This window comes from Bos grunniens, chromosome 11, assembly GCF_055505025.1.
Source record: "Bos grunniens cultivar Pamir isolate PY7600 chromosome 11, Bosgru_T2T1.0, whole genome shotgun sequence".
NCBI classification, from domain to species: Eukaryota; Metazoa; Chordata; class Mammalia; order Artiodactyla; family Bovidae; genus Bos; species Bos grunniens.
Window position 1 is genome coordinate 87,809,777 of NC_141175.1, and position 22,977 is coordinate 87,832,753.

At 37.9% G+C, this 22,977-nt stretch overlaps 1 protein-coding gene across 8 annotated transcripts in view; it reads left to right on the plus strand.

The window, feature by feature from the left end:
* The window catches only part of PRKD3 (protein kinase D3), an 87,093-nt gene that overhangs the window by 58,852 nt on the left and 5,264 nt on the right, over positions 1-22,977 (plus strand). For 5 of the 8 annotated variants that reach the window (XM_086327435.1, XM_086327436.1, XM_086327440.1 and 2 more), the window contains 8 exons: positions 7,032-7,109; positions 8,236-8,512; positions 11,246-11,298; positions 13,367-13,439; positions 14,446-14,552; positions 19,514-19,675; positions 19,920-20,018; positions 22,479-22,746. In XM_086327435.1, the coding sequence (XP_086183561.1) occupies positions 7,032-7,109; positions 8,236-8,512; positions 11,246-11,298; positions 13,367-13,439; positions 14,446-14,552; positions 19,514-19,675; positions 19,920-20,018; positions 22,479-22,746 (1,117 nt within the window). Of the gene's footprint in view, positions 1-7,031; positions 7,110-8,235; positions 8,513-11,245; positions 11,299-13,366; positions 13,440-14,445; positions 14,553-15,068; positions 15,185-15,269; positions 15,488-19,513; positions 19,676-19,919; positions 20,019-22,478; positions 22,747-22,977 lie in introns of those variants that run through there. The other 3 variants (XR_015137227.1, XR_015137228.1, XM_086327441.1) reach the window with 2 other exon arrangements.

The window sequence follows — 22,977 nt, forward strand, 5'->3', positions numbered from 1 at the left end:
AAATGGTTCCCAAAAAGTAAAGTATTAATTTTAAAAAATTGTTTATAGACACATGTTTAAAAAACAAATGCTGCATGGCAAAGAACAGAAACAAAGACAAACAACAAACTGGAAAAAGTTTTTTTTTCAACCCAGAACACAATAGAAAAAAAGGCAATGAATCTGAACAGACAGGTCTCAGACAAGGAAATGCAAATTACTCTTAAACATAAGATCTTGATCTCATTTTTAATAAAAAAAAAAATACAGTTTAAAATGTTACGAAAATACTAGCCAAGTAGTATACTAATTGAATAGCCAAAGCAGTCTTGAGAAAGAATGGAGCTGGAGGAATCAACCTTCCTGACTTCAGATTATACTACAAAGCTGCAGTCATCAAGATGATATGGTACTGGCACAAAAACAGAAATATAGACCAATGGAACAAGATAGAAAGCCCAGAAATAAACCCATGCACCTGTGGGTACTTTATTTTTGACAGAGGAGGCAAATATATACAATGGGGCAAAGACAGCCTCTTCGATAAATGGTGCTGGGAAAACTGGACAGCTACATGTAAAAGAATGAAATTAGAACACTTCCAAACACCATACACAAAGATAAACTCAAAATGGATTAAAGACCTAAATGTAAGACCAGAAACTATAAAACTCTTAGAGGAAAACATAGACAGAACACTCGATGACATAAATCAAGATCCTCTATGACCCACCCCCTAGAGTAATGGAAATAAAAGTAAACAAGTGGGACCTGATTAAACTTCAAAGCTTTTGCACAGCAAAGGTAACTATAAGCAAGGTGAAAAGACATCCCTCAGAACGGGAGAAAATAATAGCAAATGAAACAACTGACAAGGATTAATTTCCAAAATATACAAGCAGCTCATACAACTCAGTACCAGAAAAACAAACAACCCAATCAAAAAGTGGGGGAAAGACCTAAACAGACATTTCTCCAAAGAAGATATACAGATAGCTAACAAACACATGAAAAGATGCTCAACATCGCTCATTATTAGAGAAATGCAAATCAAAACCACCATGAGATATCACCTCACACCGCTCAGAATGACCATCATCAAAAAGTCTACAAACAAAAATGCTTTAGAGGGTGTGAAGAAAAGGGAACGCTCTTGCACTGTTGGTGGGAATATAAATTGATACAGCCACTATGGAAGACGGTATGGAGATTCCTTAAAAAACTAGGAATAAAACTACCATATGACCCAGCAATCCCACTCCTGAATAAACCCTGAAGTTGAAAAAGACACGTGTATCCCATTGTTCATTGCAGCACTATTTACAATAGCTAGAACATGGAAGCAACCTAGATGTCCATCAACAGATTAATGGATGAAGTTGTGGTACATATACACAATGGAATATTAGTCATAAAAAGGAATGCATTTGAGTCAGTTCTAATGAGGTGGATGAACCTAGAACCTATTACACAGAGTGAAGTAAGTCAGAAAGAGAAAGATGAATATCATATACTAATGCATATTTCTCCACTCTTCTCCAGTAGCATATTGGGCACCTACCAACTTGGGGAGTTTATCTTTCAGTGTCATACCTTTTTGCCTATTCATACTGTTCATGGGGTTCTCAGGCAGGAATACTGAAGTGGTTTGCCATTCCCTTCTCCAGTGGACCACGTTTTGTCAGAACTCTCTGCCATGACCCCTCTGTCGTTGGTGGCCCTACGAGGCATGGCTCATAGTTTCCTTGAGCTAGACAAGGCTGTGGTCCATGTGATGAGATTGGTTCGTTTTCTGTGATTGTGGTTTTCATTCTGTCTGCCCTATGATGGATAAGAATAAGAGGCTTATGGAAGCTTCCTGATGGGAGAGCCTGACTGAGGGGGAAACTGGGTCTTGTTCTGATGGTCCAGGCCATTTTCAGATAAATCTTTAATCCAATTTTCTATTGATGGGCAGGGCTGTGTTCCCTCCCTGTTGCTTAACCTGAGGCCAAACTGTGGTGGAGGTAGTGAAGATGATAGCGACCTCCTTCAAAAGGTCCATGCACGCACTGCTGCACTCAGTGCCCCCAACCCTGTAGCAGGCCACCGCCGACCCACACCTCTGCCAGAGACTCCTGGGTACTCATGGACATGTCTGGGTCAGTTTCTTGTGGGGTCACTGCTCCTTTCTCCTGGGACCTGGTGCACACAAGGTTTTGTTTGTACCCTCCAAGAATCTGTTTCCTCAGTTCCTGTGTAAGTTCTGGTGGTTCTATGGTGGGGTTAATGGTGACCTCCTCCAAGAGGGCTTATGCCATACCCAGGTCTGCTGCCCCCAGAGCCCCTCCAGCAGGCCACTGCTGACCCGTACCTCCACAGGTGACACTCAGACATAGTTCTGGATCAGTCTTTGTGAGTTGGGTGTGCATTTTGTGACCTTCCCAGGTCTGAGCAGCTCAGGTGACCAACTGCTTGGAGATTGCACTGTCCCAGGTGGGCCGTGTGCCTTAATGACCTCCTCGTCCCGGCCACTCGGTTTCCCAGGTGTACTGCTAGAGCAAAAACACCCAGTTGTGGATGTGACAGGTGATGGTAGTAAAGTCCGATGCTGTAGAGAGCAATATTGCATAGGAACCTGGAATGTTAAGTCCATGACTCAAGGCAAATTGGAAGTGGTCAAACAGGAGATGGCAAGGGTGAACATCGACATTTTAGGAATCAGTGACCTAAAATGGACTGGAATGGGTGAATTTAATTCAGATGACCATTATATCTGCTACTGTGGGGATGAATCCCTTAGAAGAAATGGAGTACCCATCATAGTCAACAAGAGTCCAAAATGCAGTACTTGGATGCAATCTCAAAAATGACAGAATAATCTCTGTTCATTTCCAAGGCACCATGCATTATCACAGTAATCCAAGTCTATGCCCTGACCAATAATGCTGAAGAAGCTGAACAGTTCTGTGAAGTACCTACAAGACCTTCTAGAACTAATACCCAAAAAAGGTGTCATTTTCATTATAGGGGACTGGAATGCAAAAGTAGGAAGTCAAGAGATACCTGGAGTAACAGGCATATGTGGCCTTGGAGTACAAAACAAAGCAGGGCGAAGGCTAACAGAGTTTGCAAAGAAAACACACTGGTCGTAGCAAACGCCCTCTTCCAACAACACAAGAGAAGACTGTACACATGGATATCACCAGATGTCCAACACTGAAATCAGATTGATTGATTATATTCTTTGCAGCCAAAGATGGAGAAGCTCTATACAGTCAGCAAAAACAAGACCGGGAGCTGACTGTGGCTCGGATCATGAACTCCTTATTGCCAAATTCAGACTTAAATTGAAGAAAGTAGGAAAAACCACTAGACCATTCAGGTATGACCTAAATCAAATCCCTTATACAGTAGAAGTGACAATTAGATCCAAGGGATTAGATCTGATAGAGTGCCTGAAGAACTATGGATGGAGATTCGTGACTTTGTACAAGAGGCAGTGATCAAGACCATCCCCAAGAAAAAGAAATGCAAAAAGGCCAAATGGTTGTTTGATGAAGCCTTACAAATAGCTGAGAAAAGAAGAGAAGTGAAAGGCAAAGGAGAAAGGGAAATATATACCCATTTGAATGCAGAGTTCCAAAGAACAGCAAGGAGAGATAAGAAAGCCTTCCTCAGTGATTAGTGCAAAGAAATAGAGGAAAACAATAGAATGGGAAAAGATTAGCGATCTCTTCAAGAAAATTAGAGATACCAAGGGAACATTTCATGCAAAGATGGGCACAATAAAGGACACAAATGGTATGCACCTGATAGAAGCAGAGGATAAGAAGAGGCAGCAAGAATACACAGAAGAACTATACAGGAAAAAAAAAAAAAAAGAACTATACAGAAAAGATCTTCATGACCCAGATAACCACGATGGTGTGATCACTCACCTAGAGCCAGACATCCTGGAATGTGAGGTCAAGTGGGCCTTAGGAAGCATCGCTGTGAAGTGAAGAGGAACTCAAAAGCCTCTTGATGAAAGTGAAAGTGGAGAGTGAAAAAATTGGCTTAAAGCTCAACATTCAGAAAACGAAGATCATGGCATCTGGTCCCATCACTTCATGGGAAATAGATGGGGGAACAGTGGAAACAGTGTCAGACTTTATTTTTCTGGGCTCCAAAATCACTGCAGATGGTGACTGCAGCCATGAAATTAGAAGACGCTTACTCCTAGGAAGGAAAGTTATGACCAACCTAGATAGCATATTCAAAAGCAGAGACATTACTTTGCCAACAAAGGTTCGTCTAGTCAAGGCTATGGTTTTTCCTGTGGTCATGTATGGATGTGAGAGTTGGACTGTGAAGAAGGCTGAGTGCCAAAGAATTGATGCTTTTGAACTGTGGTGTTGGAGAAGACTCTTAAGAGTCCCTTGGACTGCAAGGAGATCCAACCAGTCCATTTTGAAGGAGATCAGCCCTGGGATTTCTTTGGAGGGAATGATGCTGAAGCTGAAACTCCAGTACTTTGGCCACCTCATGCGAAGAGTTGACTCATTGGAAAAGACTCTGATGCTGGGAGGGATTGGGGGTAAGAGGAGAAGGGGACGACAGAGGATGAGATGGCTGGATGGCATCACCGACTCGATGGACGTGAGTCTCAGTGAACTCTGGGAGTTGGTGATGGACAGGGAGGCCTGGCGTGCTGCGATTCATGGGGTCGCAAAGAGTCGGACACGACTGAGCGACTGATCTGATCTGATCTGAGTGGAGGTGATGGAATTCCAGTTGAGCTATTTCAAATCCTGAAAGATGATGCTGTCAAAGTGTTGCACTCAATATGCCAGCAAATTTGGGAAACTCAGCAGTGGCCACAGGACTGGAAAAGGTCAGTTTTCATTCCAATCCCAAAGAAAGGCAATGCCAAAGAATGCTCAAACTACCATACAATTGCACTCATCTCACACGCTAACAAAGTAATGCTCAAAATTCTCCAAGCCAGGCTTTAATAGTACGTGAACCGTGAACTTCCAGACATTCAAAGTGGATTTAGAAAAGACAGAGGAACCAGAGATCAAATTGCCAACATCTGTTGGATCATCAAAAAAGCAAGAGTTCCAGGAAAACATCTACTTCTGCTTTGTTGACTATGCCAAATCCTTTGACTGTGTGGATCACAACAAACTGTGGAAAATTCTTCAAAAGATGGGGTTACTAGACCACCTGACCTGCCTCCTGAGAAATCTGTATGCAGGTCAAGAAGCAACAGTTAGAACTGGACATGGAACAACAGACTGGTAGCAAATCGGGAAAGGAATGCGTCTGGTTCCAAATCGGGAAAGGCTGTATTGTCACCCTGCTTATTTAACTTACATGCAGAGTGCATCGTGCGAAATGCCAGACTGGATGAAGCACAAGCTGGAATCATGATGGCTGGGAGGAATATCTATAATCTCAGATATGCAGATGAGACCACCCTCATGGCAGAAAGCGAAGAACTGAACATTCTCTTGATGAATGTGAAAGAGGAGTGAAAAAGTAGGCTTAAAACTCAACATTCAGAAAACGAAGATTATGGCGTCCAGTCCCATCACTTCATGGCAAATAGATGGGGAAACAATGGAAAGAGTGCGAGACTTTTATTTTGGGGGGCTCCAAAATCACTGCAGATGGTGACTATAGCTTTACAATAAAGACGCTTGCTCCTTGGAAGAAACGCTATGACCAAACTAGACAGCATATTAAAAAGCAGAGACATTACTTTGCCAACAAAGGTCCATCTAGTTAAAGTGATGGTTTTTCCAGTAGTCATGTATGGATGAGAGAGTTGGACTATAAACAAAACTGAGCGCCGAAGAATTGATGCTTTTGAACTGTGGTGTTGAAGACTCTTGAGAGGCCCTTGGACTGCAGGGTGATCCAACCAGTCCATCCTAAAGGAAATCAGTCCTAAATATTCATTGGAGGGACTGATGCTGAAGCTGAAACTCCAATACTTTGGCCACCTAATGTGAAGAACCAACTCAATGGAAAAGACCCTGATGCTGGGAAAGATTGAAGGCCGGAGGAGAAGGGGACGACAGGAGATGAGATGGTGGATGGCATCGCTAATGCGGTGGACATGAGTTGACTAGGCTCTGGGAGTTGGTGATGGACAGGGAGGCCTGGCATGATGCAGTCTATGGGATCACAAAGTCAGACACAACTGAGCAACTGAACTGAACTAAACACATACACAGAATGTAGAAAAATGATACTGAAGAATTTATTTGCAGGGCAGCAGTGGAGAACAGACATGGAAAGAGACTTATGGACATGGGGAGAGAGGAGGAGAGGGTGAGATGTATGGAGAGAGTAGCATGGAAATTTACATTACCATATGTAAAATAGCCAATGGGAATTTGCTGTATGTCTCAAACTCAAATGGGCTCTTTATCAACCTGGATGGGTGGGATAGGAAGGTAGATGGGAGGGAGGTTCAGAAGGGAGGAGATATATATATATACACCTGTGGCTGATTCATGTTGAGGTTTGACAGAAAGCAACAAAATCCTGTAAAGCAATTACCTTTCAATTAAATAAATTTTAGAAAATGTTACGAAAATACTAGTTTTTATTTATCAGTGTAGCACAGGATGAAAAGGGTTAGTAATAAGCTGTATTAGTGAAGGTTTGAGTAAATAACACCCTCATGTTACTGATGAGACTGTAAGTTGGATCCAGAAATAGAGGAATAACTGAACACTGTCAAGAAAAATTACATATGCATTTATCTTTTGATCCAGTAAGGCATACTTTAGAAATTTAGTCCATGGATAAATTAAGTATTTGTGTGTGCATGCATGAGATTCCTGAAAAGAAACCTCCAAAATGTAGTAACATTGTTTGCCTTGAGTAAAGGTGGGAGTGAGATAGGGGTGATGATGGAAGTATACTTTTCACTATCTTTTTAATTTTTCAAATTTTGAAGCTCATGAATTTTATACCAGTACAAACTTATAGATAAGAGATGAGAGGGAATGGAGAGTTCAGACACTTTGGAGGAATCATTACTTTTGAACCTTACAGTTTTGTGCTCTTTGTAGAGAAAAAGGCATTATTGGAGACTGGACAGCAAATGTCTTACACTGTTTCAAAACGAATCTGGATCAAAGTATTATAAGGTAAAAATTTCACATCTTTTAAAAATATGTACATTAAAATACTGTGTGTTTTCCAAATATATCCAAGTAATATTTATTAGTTGTTATATTGGATTACAGCTCTGCCTAATATAGTTTCTAGAAGTCACTGTTAAGATCCTTGTAAAAGCAAGTATCCTCTGCCCCTCCATCTCATCCCTTGCAACAGCCTTGCTGCCGAAGTTTTTTTTGTTGTTGTGCGATTCTTTTTTTCTGGCCTATGAGGTTGCTGCTGTTTTCCTTCTGGGTACCAAGTGGTCCTCCGTATCAGTGGATGTCTAGCCATTTTATATAAGGGACTTGACCCTTGCATACGAAAAGACAACTAGACTGTGATTTAGATTAGACTATGAGAAGTCCTGTGATTATTGCTGATCAGAAGAAGCCATTGTGGTATTCAGCATTTCTTCCATTTTCCATTTTACCTTAGACCCCAATTCCCAGATGCTTCTTTTGGCTCTTTTTTATATAATTCTCTTTGCTCAACTTGCTCCACATTTTGCCATGTCACCAGTTGACACCAAATAAAATTGTTAGTATAGTGATTGTATCAGGAAGAAAGAAAATAGAGACTAATGAATTGCTTTGAATTGGTTGGGTTTTTCTAAAGAAGTTTTCTACTTTAGGAAGTAGACTAAATATAAATGATTGTTAAAGTTATGGACAGAATCAGAATAGAGCACTTACACTTATTCTGACATCCTCCTTTGCTGCTGTTATTTCTTTCTCGTTCTCCTTTGGGGCCATATCTTGCAGATAGCAGCCAGTAGAGTTGTTGTTGAGATGACTTCCTGACAGCTGGGATATGGCAGGTGTTGGCTATAGCAGCAACCGCCCTTCTAAATCCTTTCTTTCTAAGGATCTGCTACAGGCCTGAATTACTAGCTTGGTTATTATACTCCATGCTCTCTGCCTTTGTCCTTGATGGACATGCAGATCGTTCAGAGCAGATACCCTCGTAAGACTTGACTGTGTGTCCATGTGCCACATTCACATACTTGTGTTTGTCTTTAGTGGTATTCATTAGAAATGCATATCTTTGATTGTTTAGTGTATTTGAAAAAAGCCCACATATTCATGTTTCCTAACGCTTAGTTCTTTACTTCAGGAAATTCCACTTTCAGAAATTCTCCGCATATCTTCACCACAAGATTTCACAAGCATTTCCCAAGGCAGCAACCCACACTGTTTTGAAATCATCACTGATACTATGGTATACTTTGTTGGTGAGAACAATGGGGACAGCTCTCACAATCCTGTTCTTGCTGCCACTGGAGTGGGACTTGATGTAGCACAGAGCTGGGAAAAAGCAATTCGCCAAGCTCTCATGCCTGTGACGCCTCAAGCCAGTGTCTGTACTTCTCCAGGCCAAGGGAAAGATCACAGTAAGCAATAAGCTTCTTGATGACTTTTTCCCCATTTGGTTCTTAAGTGTTTTGTGGGTGTAGTTGTGTTTCTGTATTTATTTTAAGCCTCATTTTTAGAATCAATACCGTTAGTCAATTGCTTTATAAAATTATGTTGGTCATAGTATGTGCTTGCAGTCCCCAGAGCGAGGCTCCAGAGTCAAGTCTGCCTGCATTTAAATCTTGGCTCTGCTGACCTGTTATGTGATCTTGGCAAGTACTTTCCTTTTCTGTAACGAACCTGCTGTATAGAGTTGTCAGCATTAAATGAAAGAGAACCAGAAGGGGTTAAGTATTAGGATGGTGCTTCATGGTGGGATTTTCAGTCTGTAAAGCGTTGCAGTTCACATAGTACTTATAAAATGTATGAAGTCAGAAATGCTGCATTCGTTTTAACTGAATTAAAACATTCAGAAACATTAAAAAAATATATTGAAACACATGTGCTTTGCACCAACAAAATTTATAAAATAAAACCTAAATTTGTTTTAAGTTTCAAGTGAATACTTAATCACAAAGCCATAGTAAAATATCACTTCCCTGCACCCACCCCCCCATTGACATTACGTCATTTATGGTGAAACAGCTTTCATTCATCAGGCAAATACATTTAAATTGAAAGAGATGTCAGCCTCTTTTCTTTTCTAGCTGCACTGCACAGCTTGTGGGATCTTAGTTCCCCGACCAGGGACTGAGCCCAGCAGTGAAAGCACCGAGTCCTAACCCCTGGATGGACAGGGAATTCCCTCAACCAGTTTCTGTATGCCTTTTATTTCAGTTAAGCTATGCTGCTTAGTATACCTCATCTTGGCATTATGCTAGGCCCTGAGCTAGAATACAAAAGAAATACAGAGATTTTTTTAAAGATAGGCAGGGAAATAGGTACATAAAGCAGTAGAGTGCAAAAAGGAGCAGTGCATTTCTCAAGGACTCAGATACAGATAGGAAGGTAAGTGGAGACTTCATGATAGAGAAGCCTGATTTGGACCTTGACCTTGGATCTCACATAAGTTAGGATAGGCAGAGCCAACCTAGGGGTGTGCGTGGAATTAAGGGGACCTGTGATCAAAGGCATGAGGGTAATGACCATGAAAATGTCTGGTGTTGAATATTGATTCTGAAAGGATGAATAAAATGGATAATCACAATGTTTCTTAAATTTGAGGGGATTTTAAAACTGTCTGATATTCAGTTGGACCTTTCACCCCAGAAAATAATGCAGATACAGAACACAAATTTTATATATAATTGGATTTAGGATCCTTCTCAAGCCCATCCATGGACTCTTCCTAGGATTATAAGCCCCTAAGGACAGACTGCAAAAGGGCTAAGGGAGAATGAAAGCCCAGTTCTGCCACTTTGCTAGCTTCATGGTCTTGGCTTCTTCAGTTCTCTCATCTAAAAGGAGAATGATATAATAATTGCATATGATGCACTTAGCACCATTCCTGACCTAGTTGTGGCACTCTTACTGTGCAGCTGCTGCTGTTGCTGCTGTCCTTATAACAACCAGTCTGGAGCAGAGTTCTCCTGGGAAGCGATAGAAATGAAAACTGGATGGAGTTAAGACAGTGGAGGCCTTTGAAACATAATAAATATTAACTTAAACTAGAAAACTGGAACTACTGAAAAGCAGAGTTTTAGGCTCATTCATTTTATTGATGCTGTGCTTTTTTGGTCTCTTGCATTAATATTTGATTTTTGGGGTTATTTAAAGTTGACTTAATATTTTTAAATTGACAATATTTTAAAATGGAGTTTCCACAGTCATTTACTTATTTTTTGATGTATAGTTGCTTACATTTTCTTCTTAATGAAGTTTTATGTTTTTATATTTGGGATTATAAAAGAAATTTCTTACCTTTTTCTTTATCACTGAGATTCTAGATGTTTGAGAACTAGTCTCTTGCTTTACTTTTCTCATTTCTAATTTTCTTGTCAGTTACTTCCTTTGCTTACCAAAGTAATATAGACATTTAAACTTTATAGAAATATGTAATATAAAATGAGAATCTCTTCCCTATATGCATGTGACATGTCCCCCTATTCCCAGTTGTATATCTCCCCCCTCAGAAAACCATTATTAATAGTTTGGTGTATATTTCTTTTGGGGGTGGCTTGGGAAGAGGGAAGTCTATTCTATTTGTACGGTCTTGTTATATTTTTATTTTCATAAAAGTCATGTTTGTTGTAAAAGATGATCTTTTTACAACTTGATTTTATGAACTATTTAATATCATATATTTCAGAATTATATGTTTATATAATTTTAATGTTTTATGACAATAATGCATACTTTCTATACATTTTTTAAACAGTCTAGAAGCATATAAAAAAATCTTTGTTCCTCAACCCCATCTCTCTCCCTCACCAGAAGTGATCATATTTTGTTTGCTTTTCATATGCCACTACCCTGAAACATACCTTTTTAACTTAATAATATAAATAGCTTTCTGACTCAGTACTTACAGCCCTGCATCCTTAAATGTGTAGATAGAATTCTTTTGTATGGATGTGTATTCTATTTTACCAGTTTCCTGTTGATGGATTAGTATTGTTTAGGGATAAATTTTGTTTTAATGTAATGCTATTAACTGTATGTTAGCTAGTTTTTAAAATTTAATGTACTGTAAGCATTCACATGTCAGTAAATATTAGTATTACTAAGTTATATACTAAGTTTTTTTCCCCATATTATCATTCATTTTACAGAAGATTTGTCTACCAGTATCTCTGTATCTAATTGTCAGATCCAAGAGAATGTGGTAAGTAAATATTACAGCTGAAATATGAAGATTGGGTAATTAAGGAAAATAAAATGTGAAAGTCTTACTAGAAAATAAGTTTAAAAAAAAAAGAAAGAAAATAAGTTTATAACCCAGAGTACTGTGCAGTTTGCCTGAAGACACTAGACTGAACTGTGTGGGTGGTAACTTCCTGGAGGAGTTCTGCTTTATGAAGGAAACTGAGGCAGTTTCCTTTTAAATTATAAAAATAAAGTTAACTTTTTCATAAGTGACATTAGTATATTACAGAGTGATAGACTAGTTCAAAGAGAAGAGAGAGGCTACTTGCTGGGTCAGAGCAGGGAAAACTTCCTAAAGGAAGTAGAACTTGAAATATACTTAAAAAGAGTTTTGACACGAGTGCTCAGAGGATGGCAGTGAGAGAAAATTTCATGAAAGTACAGAGAAGCAGAAAATGCAGGATTTTAAGGCAGAGTGAGGACTCAGTTGAGCTGGTACACGTAGGGGTTTACATTAGGGGTCAGCATACTTTCTATAAGGGGATGGAAGTAAATATTTTAGGCTTTGCAGACTATATACAGTTATAAACTCAACTCTGCTGCCATTGTGAGAAAGCCATAGTCAGTACATACAGGAATGAGCTTGAGTGTTTTCCAGTATAAGTTTTTTTGTGAACACTTATATTTGAATTTCATATAATTTCATGTTTTACAAGATGACATTATTGTGATTTTTTTTTCAACCATTTAAAAATGTAAACTGTTTTTAGTTCAGAAGCCATACAGAAAGAGGCAGCAGGCTGGATTTGGCCCACAAGCCTAGTTTGCCAGCTCCTGGATTAGTTAGAAAAAAGGCTAGAAAAAGAAGCCCAAAAGCTGTATATAAATTTATTTGATTCACATCTCTCTTACTCTTCAACTTGGGGCATCCAGCTGTTACTGTTCAGTAACACATAAACGTTGGGTTTTCTAAGATTGTATAGAAACTGGATATCCAGTAGTGTTGTGGGGGATGGAGGGTTTCAGGGAGGTTTGATCTGTGTGTCTCTTGTCCAGGCAGCATGTGTGCATGTGCAGTCGCTTCAGTCGTGTCCAACCCTGTGGACAGCAGCCTAGCAGGCTTCTCTGTCCCTGGGATTCTCCAGGCAAGAATATTGGAGTGGGTTGGTAGGTAGCAAAGGAACCAGAGTATTGGGGAGAGAAAGAAGTTTTCTCATTTCATTTTTACAGATGAAAAGACCAAGTCCCAGGGAATTCAGCTTATTTAAGATTACCTAATTTAAGTGGAAATGAGGGGTTTGTGGAAGTACTGATTTTTATATGCCAGGCACTAGACTTGACACTTTATATATCTTCATTTAATTCACTTAAAAATCCAGTAAGATAGATGTTATTATATCTGCTTTACTAATGAGGGAATGAGGCCTGGTTTATTCAATCCAGTGACTACCATGAGAAAGCACTGTCTGGGAATGTAACACTGAACAAAATAAGTGTAGTCCCTGGCGTCTTGGAGACTGTAGCACATACCCAAATGAGACCTTGACTGAGGATCTGTGGAAAGGATTGGAGAATGCTTTCTAAGAATATTCTGACAGCAGCAGCCACTAATGGGAAAAAAAGAGGAAAGGGAAGGAAGAAGATTGAGGAGTGGATATGAGTTACACATATTTCATCAGTCTTTCAAAATAAGTCTCAAAAATACAAATCTCAAAAATACAAAACTTTGAGTTTTCTTTGAAGTCAAAAATAGCAAATCTCTTTAATAGTAAAGTTGGTAAAACTTTCTTCTTAATTTTTATGTTAATTTACTTTTTATAGATCACTACTTAATAAATATATTTTTTAATTCAAATCATTTTTCCCCCAGTGGTGGTCTTACAGAATACATTATAGTTGTACATTAAGAGTCATAGTAAAGTTGGTCTTTTTTAGGACAGAGAATGTCAGTATTTCATAAAGTATTTTGTGAAAAAGAAATCCCTCAACCATTAAAAACTGAAATGTATGTAAGTATTTGAATGAAAAGAATCAGAGATATGGACATGGTTTCATGGAACTAATAACACTTACTCTTTCCCAAATAGGACATCAGTACCGTTTACCAGATCTTTGCAGATGAGGTACTTGGTTCAGGCCAGTTTGGTATCGTCTATGGAGGTAAGTAAGCAGTGGCAGCCTTTTGCATATTGTAGATAATGTATAAAATTAGGAAATCTAAAAATCATCTGCCAGTTGTTAGCATGTTTTCACAATTTTGCAAGTGGTTTCTTCCTCAGAGATTAATCTGCATAGTTTTAGGTAAGTCCTTTTCACTATAACTTAGTATTAATTTCTTAATTTAAATTGAAAACTTTAAAAAGAAACAGAGAATCAGAAAATTCACAGTAGTTTTCGTCGTTTCTTGTAGCTTACACAGAAAGATGTTTGTGTGGCTTGAAGTTTGTGTTGGACTCTGAGAGTTCATTTACTGACGTATGTGCCCCACTGGTTTTCCCACACAGTTGCCCGTTTGTCTGCGGTTGGCACACATGATTTATCAGGTCTAACACCTGAAATCTTAACCTCACTCTGACCTACATTGCCGAAGCCTTTTAACCTCACTGTGCCTCAGTATCTTCATCAGTTTAATGGGGCTTATACAGCCTGGCCTGTATCCATTAATGTATGTAAAGCTACTTTACAAGCTATGATGCAAGGTAGAAAAGTAATGTTAAACCATTTGCATTCCTTACCACAACTAGTTGGTCTTTCTGCTTGAAGATTTACCCTAATATATAGTTAAATCACTCTGCAAAGAACCTAGAATAAAATGAATTCCATGGTACAGTGTTTCTATCTTGACAGAATTTCTGAAGACTAAGTCACATAGTTAACTTTCATTTATTTAATAAGGTGGATTATTTTTCAGCAGACAGGTTCATTCAAATTCCCTGCTATTTCAAATAACAAAACAGCCTTTATTAGAGGCAGTTACTATAAGGGAAAATTATAGTAATTATAGATGAGTGATGGAGAAAGAACAAAATGAGCCTGCCCCCTAAAAGAAATACAAAAGTAAATACATATCAATTTCAGTTTGTGGACGACTTCCTAATGAAACTTCTGTATTGTATGTGACATCAATTTGCATCTTCTTTCTTACCTGAACTTTTTTGAAAAATAGGAAAACACAGAAAGACTGGAAGGGATGTGGCTATTAAAGTAATTGATAAGATGAGATTCCCCACAAAACAGGAAAGTCAGCTCCGTAATGAAGTGGCTATTTTACAGGTAAAAAGTTGCTTTGTATTGGTTTTCATTTTGAACCAGCAAGATTTGGTTTTTGTTTTCTTTCTTCGCATCTTATAACATTTTGGCTCAGTGAGAGGCCAGTGAGCTTCTGAATTAACTCCCTTTTTTTAAAAAAGGGCAAAATTATGTTACAGTAATCTAGGAGTTAAAAGGACTGACATTATGGTAGTAGGTTGTTTGGAACACGTTTTCATAAGTAAAGTCTTAAATTTAAAAAGCTCAAATTTCATTCTTAACTCATCACTCCATGAACTATAAAAAACACTTTGATACTTCTACCACCGGATTTCATTATAACAGTTTAATCCATCAAGCTATACTTTTAAAGATATATTGGCAGTGAGTTAAATTCCATAAAATAAATTACTATGAGTTTTTATTCTCATGTAACATGTTTATCTATTTTGGAAGTCATCTAGAAGATTAAAAGTTAGCTTTATTTTTCTGAATACATTTAATTTATAATATGCAAATGTTTATTGATTCATTGTGTAGCTTTTGCATGGTATTTAAGAAAATGTAATAGTTAATGCTGTCAGAGCCCTATTTGCTTGTGGGTGAAGTTCAAGAAGACCCAGCCTATTGAACTTGGTGCTACTTTGGAGAAGAAGGTAAGAAAGTTGTAAACATGTAATTAAGTTTACATTTATTACATTACTGGTCACTGTTACTAACACCTGCCTCACTTTTTCCCAGATGATCAAAAGATGGTGGTCTACAAGCTACCTGTGTGGTCACTTCAAGGCTGCCTCCTCCTATGAAGCTACCTTTAAAATAGTCTGAATAGTAGCATTCAGACTCTGCATTAGGGTTTGAAAATATTGTTAGAGATCTTTTTTCATATCTAATTTTGGACTCTTTCTCAATATCCAGTTTTTATGCAAAAAATAAATATTAAGGATTTATTCATAAGACTTGATTTCTCCTTGTCACTTTTTAAAGTTTTATTGTAGTTGATTTACAATGTTGTGTTAATTTCTGCTATACAACAAAGTAACTCACACACACACACACACACATACATATATATTCTCCTCCGTTATGGTTTATCATAGGATAATGAGTATAGTTCCTGTGCTGTACAGTAGGACCTTGATGCTTATCCATCCTGTGTGTACTGGTTTGCATCTGCTGATCCCAAACTCCTAATCCATCCTTCCCCCACCCCTTCCCCCCAGTCTGTTCTTTATTTCTGTGAGTCTGTGTCTGTTTCATAGAAATGTTCATTTGTGTCAGACTTTAGATTCCAGATATAAGTTCTCCTTGTAACTTTGATCACAAATACAGTTCTGAACTAAATACTGAAGCTTATATCTCCCATGTTACCAACTGCAGATGTTAATAAAACTAAGTTTAGGAATTTGCAGGTAATATACAATGTAAACACTTTATTATTATATCACTCTGGTTCTTTTCATTGATATTGCCTGACTGGGAACAGAATTAAATAATTGTAGTATGGGGGATTTTGTTCCTTTCATTTCATAACAATGTGGTAATGTAAAATCTTTTGTTATTGCCTGAAGAGGGTAGTAGAGTAGTGGGAGAAAAGATGAAGTGCTCTCCTGGCTCCCTATGTAAATAGGAAATTCAGTATTTTCCCCTTCTCTTCTTGGAAATCACCCAGAAGCTACACGAAAAATGATAAACAGAAAAGCATACTCTAATATAGATAGAAAGTTCAGATATACAAAATAGGTAGAAGTTTTTCCAAAAACAGTGGAGATGGACCGGGCAAATGTACAAAGAGGCATCACAACAAGAACTGGTTTTGCTGGCTCTTTCTGAGGTCTACAGTCATGACAGCCTCTCTGGGTTTCTCTCAGATAGAAGAAAGTGCCTAGTAAGATTTAATTCAAGAAAAAACATGAAGTGAATTAAGAAGGGCGCACTCAGTGGAAGAGTGCAAATCACGTTAAACCAAATGACGTCAATAACTTTAAAGGAAAACTAGTGACCATACTAGAGAAGGCAGTGGCACCCCACTCCAGCACTCTTGCCTGGAAAATCCCATGGACAGAGGAGCCTGGTGGGCTGCCAGTCCATGGGGTCGCTAAGAGTTGGACACAACTGAGCGACTTCACTTTCACGCACTGGAGAAGGAAATGGCAACCCACTCCAGTGTTCTTTCCTGGAGAATCCCAGGGACGGCGGAGCCTGGTGGGCTGCCGTCTATAGGGTCGCACAGAGTCGGACACGGCTGAAGCGACTTAGCAGCAGCAGCAGCAGTGACCATACAGGGAAGAACAGACAAATACACAGATGTCCATGACAGATGAAGTAGACAAAGCTAAGTAAGAACAGAAGAGGCCTAAACATTATAAGGTAGATATAACCAGTTTATATTGAACTCTGTACCCACAAATAAATAAATACTTTATTAGCTAAAAAACAGTTTTTTATCTTAATGTACTAAAACTGCAAATAAATTATAAAATTGGGGAAAAGAAATCTCCCACCATCTGAAAAAAAACTTTTAAAGTCTTAATTCTTGAATCAGAGAGTAAAATCATGACCCACGTATTTAGAAAATAATTATGAAAATACTGTTTATCAGAGCTTTTAAACTACTACTCATAGAAATGTCAAATACTTAATGAGGAAGGAATGAAAATAATGAATTGAGTCCAACTCAAGTTAAAGGAGGAACAGTCAACCTGAGGAAAACAGAATTAACAAAGATAAAACTGGAAGTTAATAAATTTAGTACAGTAAATCCAAAAGCTGGTTAGCTATGTGGGTGGGATAACAACAAAATAAGTGAATCAAAATATAAGAAAACAAAAACATTTTGGGAGGATGATCACAAATACTGAAAAAAATTAAGGGAATCTTAAGATACTATCTTGGTGGCTCAGCTGGTAAAGAACCGCGTGCAATGCAGGAGACCTGGGTTCGATCCCTGGGTTGGGAAGATCCCCTGGAGAAGGGAATGGCTACCCACTCCAGTATTCTGGCCTGGAGAATTCGGTGGACTGTATAGTCCATGGGGTCACAAAGAGTTGGACACGACTGAGCGACTCTCACTCACTAAGATACTATATTGTGCAACTCTACTAGGTAAACTTGAAAGCCTGGAGAAGATGATTAATTCTCTATGAAACTATAATTTACCAAAACAGACTCCAGAGGAAATGGGACATTAAATAAGTAGAAGACGTTGTTAATAAGAATTATGTTACAGCATACTTCTGTTTTGGTGTGTTCATGCATATGTTCTCAAGGATGGCAGGGGTTGGGGGTGAGAAACTTGAGAGGTAATTTGGTGTATAGGGGACAGCTGGCCACACTTATAGCTCTAAATTGATCAGAGTTAGGACGTTTTGACTCTTCTGCTTACTGCCATTATCACGCCCCACAACTGGGGTATTTCACTTTATCTACTATAAGATTGTATCACTTTTTATTTTGCCACCTGGAACACCATCATTAAATTATTTTAAGCTGATTATAAATAATATTTACTTTGTGCTTGCTGTGCATTTTCTAAACAGTTTTAAAACACCAACCATGATTCAGAAGTTAAGCTAAAAATGACTAAGACACGGTCTCTGCTGTCAGTACTGTACTAGAGAGTAAGATATGTATACATGTAATTCAGTACTGTGGGATAAGTACCGCTGCATGGAGAGTGCAGGGGCACCTGCTGCAGTAGTCCAGGGGAGAGGTAGTGTGAGCGAAAATTAAGGCATTACGGTGGGAACTGAGAATGATGGTGGATTCAAAACACATTTTAGACATGGAGCCCAACTTCACACAGGCTGGAAAAAAGTTTGCCCTCTTGGTGTAATTAGATATCCATAGTGTGAGAAAAAAAGCATAAGAAAAAACTATTTCTGTTAATGAGGATTAAAACATTTAATCACTTGGGCCAGTATTTAAGAACATATTTAAGTTTGAATAAGAAAAATGAAACCAGGTTATTGAAGATACTAAAATTCATCCAGAAATTTAGATTTATGTCCATAAAGAACCATTAAATGTTTTTGAGTATGGCTGGTTTCTCAAATTCACTTTTGAGGAAGTTTTGTTTTTAATACCAGTAAGATAGTTTGCTTTAAAAAAAACAAAACAAAACAAAACAGTATCACATTCAGCTTTGTATTTTTCCAACCTGTGAGCCTGAAAGTGAAAGTCACTAAGTCGTGTCCAACTCTTTGTGACCCCACGGACTACACAGTCCATGGAATTCTCCAGGCCAGAATACTGGAGTGGGTAGCCTTTCCCTTCTCCAGCGGATCTTCCCAACCCAGATCTCCTGTATTGCAGATGAATTCTTTATGAGCTGAGCCACAAGGGAAGCCTAAGAATACTGGAGTGGGTAGCCTATCTCTTCTCCAGCAGATCTTCCTAATCCAGGAATCAAACTGGGCTCTCCTACATTGCAGGTGGATTCTTTACCAACTGAGCTATCAGGGAAGCCCCAACCTGTGCGCCTAATAGTGCTTAAGAAAAATGGGGTGATGGTGGTAGAGATGCTGAACCTGAAAGAGGGAAGACCAAATCAAGATATAATATGAGATCAGGACTTAAATGACTACCTTCAAGACAAAGCCACCTGTTGAGCCAAGACCTTTACAAACAGCCCTGAAGAACCAAAGCTGTGTAATTGGCTAAAACTTTGGTAGTTGGTGCCTATTTGTGGATAGCATAAAGTTAGAGTACCATCAGAAGATTAAAAAGATGACAAAAAAGGAAAAGCAGTAATGGACAAGGGCAGTTATATAATCAAACTGGGGAGACGTTCTTTCCCTTCCCGTGCATCTTCTCTTCAGTACAGAACTTTGAAAATCAAACTCCATGATCCTTTTTGTTTGCTTTTATTTTTCTGAGCTATCTTTTGTGCCATTATTCCATACAGTTAACTGCAGTACATTGTTAGATACTTGCATAGTAAAACTTTACTCAAGTTGGTCACATAATATTCTGCAACTCTTCAGAATTTGCACCATCCTGGGATTGTAAACCTGGAATGTATGTTCGAAACCCCGGAAAGAGTTTTTGTAGTGATGGAAAAGCTACATGGAGATATGCTGGAAATGATTTTATCTAGTGAGAAAAGTCGACTTCCAGAACGAATAACTAAATTCATGGTCACACAGGTATTTTAAACTTTTTTTTTTTTTGAAACTAGAGAAAAATTAAGGACTATGGGAAATAGTAGTGTTTTTCACATATCAGGATATTGTGGGTGTTGTTACTTTGAAGAAGACAATAACACTTGGAGTTAAATCTTTATGAACTGTAATGGACTTTCCAAATTATTATACTGTTCAGGGGGGTCCAATTAGGATTTAGCTGTGACTTTTCCAGGAACAGAAAAAATTCTCTCTTCTTCAATAACAGATACTTGTTGCTTTGAGGAATCTACATTTTAAGAATATTGTGCACTGTGATTTAAAGCCAGAAAATGTGCTACTCGCATCAGCAGAGCCATTTCCTCAGGTGAGATATTCTCCAGAACCTTTTTAAAGTATGGTTTTAAATATCTGTGTGACAACATTGTGAAGCACACATGTAATGAAAGGCAGTGCTGTAGATTCAGTTCATAACTATCTACAGAAATAAAGTTTTTAGCTTGTAACTACCAGGGAGGATTTATACCTGAATAATTTGAATTGAGATTTTACTAATTATTGATATATTGTTTGTGTTCATGAAGACTTTTTACACCTAATAACTTTTTAGACCAGTTCTTAAGGAGTAATTTTTTTGTGATTTGTGCACAGTTCACCACTCCCCTGTAGTTTGGGAATATAGTAGGAAGAGGTAGCCTTGGTTGGTGCTTGGTCCTCAGGACAAATTCCCTATGAAATAAACTGAGGGATAACCCTGAAAGGGGAAGACAAGATTTTGGCTGAGGCAGGCAGCCAACTCTTCCTCTTTAGAGTACTGTATTTCAAACATTCTCGACAAAACCCATGGAAGAATTACATTTCCCATCACCACCGGGGCTCACATACGTATGTTGATAATGTGTCTCCTGCATGTGATATACTCATTTTGTTTTTCACTTGGTTAAATTTTATTTCATTAAAACGTCTTCATCTTGATTCAGATTTATCTCATAACCTAAAAATGGTTCTTAACCCAAAGTCTGAATCATTTATCCTAAGGACTGTACGTTAGTGTTGCCTATGAATGTTTCTCATGACTGTCATCAACTCGAATAATTTATTTCCAAGTTATTGTTTATGTGCATTTATTTAAAAAACAATTAGACAAGAGGGCAACAGATGACTATTCTGTTGGTAAATACAACTTAGATTGTCCTTCAAAGAAAAAGATATATTTTAAAAAATTATTCAACTCTTTTTACATTTAAGGAAGTAATCATATTCCTCTTAGAATGCATATGAGAATAAAAGTAATCCCCTGTCTTTATGAGATCAAAAAGGTGCCATGAGCATTGATGCTATATTTTATTTTATTTTATTTTTTTTAGTTTGGTAGAATTCAATAGTGAATCCCTGTATGCCTGGTGCTGTTTTGAATATTAATTATTCAATTATTAACTCAATATATTAATTATTGAATATTAGTTAATGATGCTATATTTTAAATAAAGTGCTTCAATATATTATTTCATTTTATCTTCAAAGGAGTATGGGCAAAGGATGCACACCCCTCCAGCTAAGGTTAAAACTCGAACCTTCTAACCTCCATTAGGATCAAAGGGAAAATAATGTCATTTATTTGATAATCTTTTTTTTTTTCATCAAATGCTAGGCATGGCCACTCTTTTTTCAGGTGCCAAACTGCCAAGTCATCTTTATCAAAATGTTAGCTGAAATATGGCATTTAATGAGGGGGAAAAGAGTTCACATTTCTTCATGGTTGATAATCCTGTTCTTCAAATAGGATTTGAATCTCAGAGGAAGTAGCCAAATTCAGTAATGACACAAAACAAACATCATAAAAACACGTATGAAGGTCCATCTTTGCTTTCCAGTCATTATGTATATCACTGGTTTTTAGAGGCCAAATCCCTCATCTCTCAACTCATCTTAACGTTTTTAGTGAAGACATTTTGTGAATCTGGGCATTTCCCTCAGGGAAGTACTTGGCATTTGCTGCTCAGCATGGATGTATCCTTAATCACCAGAATTTGAACCTCTGCTAGAGGATAGGCAGCAAGCTCATTACATTTCCAGAGCTTTCTTTCCAAAAGAGCATGGTAGTGACTATGGCTACCCTCAGACATAACTCTTTTCAAATCTAAACATCTAACTGGCAATATTTTGTTCCATAGTCATAGAAAAGCTACTCTTAATTCTTTCAAGCAATCTCTAGTATTACTCTTTTACTGGCCACATTAATAGTTACCTTTTAACACACCTGGACTGGTATGTATATATACTTGCCAATATATAGTGACCTTGGGAAGAGAGATTCTAGGATTAAGTAAAATAAAGGGTAAGTTTTTAAATATCATAACTTATTTTTCATTCAGCAAACACTTGAGTATCTTTATACAGGCACTGTGAGGCCACTATGGATTTAAAAATGAAACAGTTCCTGCTTATAGATGATAGAAAGGGGTCTCCAAGCCAAATGATAAAAGATCAGCACCTTCCATTTCATCAAAAATGATGAGCACTCATAACACCATTCTGGTATTTGGCATTCTGGAAGCTACACTTCAAAAGTGATTGTTTGAAACAAGCTCTTAGCAAAGTTCTTCATACTGTTAGTAATGGAACATAGAGTTATAAATGTATCTTCCTTTTGGGAAAAGGATATTTTACAATTTCCGTATGTATCATCTTTTGGCATTCATAATACAGTTGGCAAATGTGTTTAAATGATTCCATATCATATTTAGGGACAGGTAATTATAAATGAATTGATATATATTTTATCTGTATATCAATAATATAAAATTAACATCATCCTTATTTCCAGGTGAAGCTGTGTGACTTTGGGTTTGCACGCATCATTGGTGAAAAGTCATTCAGGAGATCTGTGGTGGGAACTCCAGCATACTTGGCCCCTGAAGTTCTCAGGAGCAAAGGTTACAACCGTTCTCTAGATATGTGGTCAGTGGGAGTTATCGTCTATGTGAGCCTCAGTGGCACATTCCCTTTTAATGAAGATGAAGATATAAATGACCAAATCCAGAATGCTGCATTTATGTACCCACCAAATCCATGGAGAGAAATTTCTGGTGAAGGTAAAAAAAAAAAAAATTAAATTTTTGGTCTGTGCCTCTTAGTTTAAAAACCTTCATGATTCCACATCACCCTGTTTTGACATCTCTTTTTAATATTTCCCATTCATCTTCCAAATTCAGCTATTTACCATTGTTTGAAGAATACTTCCTTTTATATATGGTTTCTTTATCTTCCTAAGTTTCCAGGCAGGGCACTAATCCAGGTCCCAACTGCCTCATTTTGAAACTACT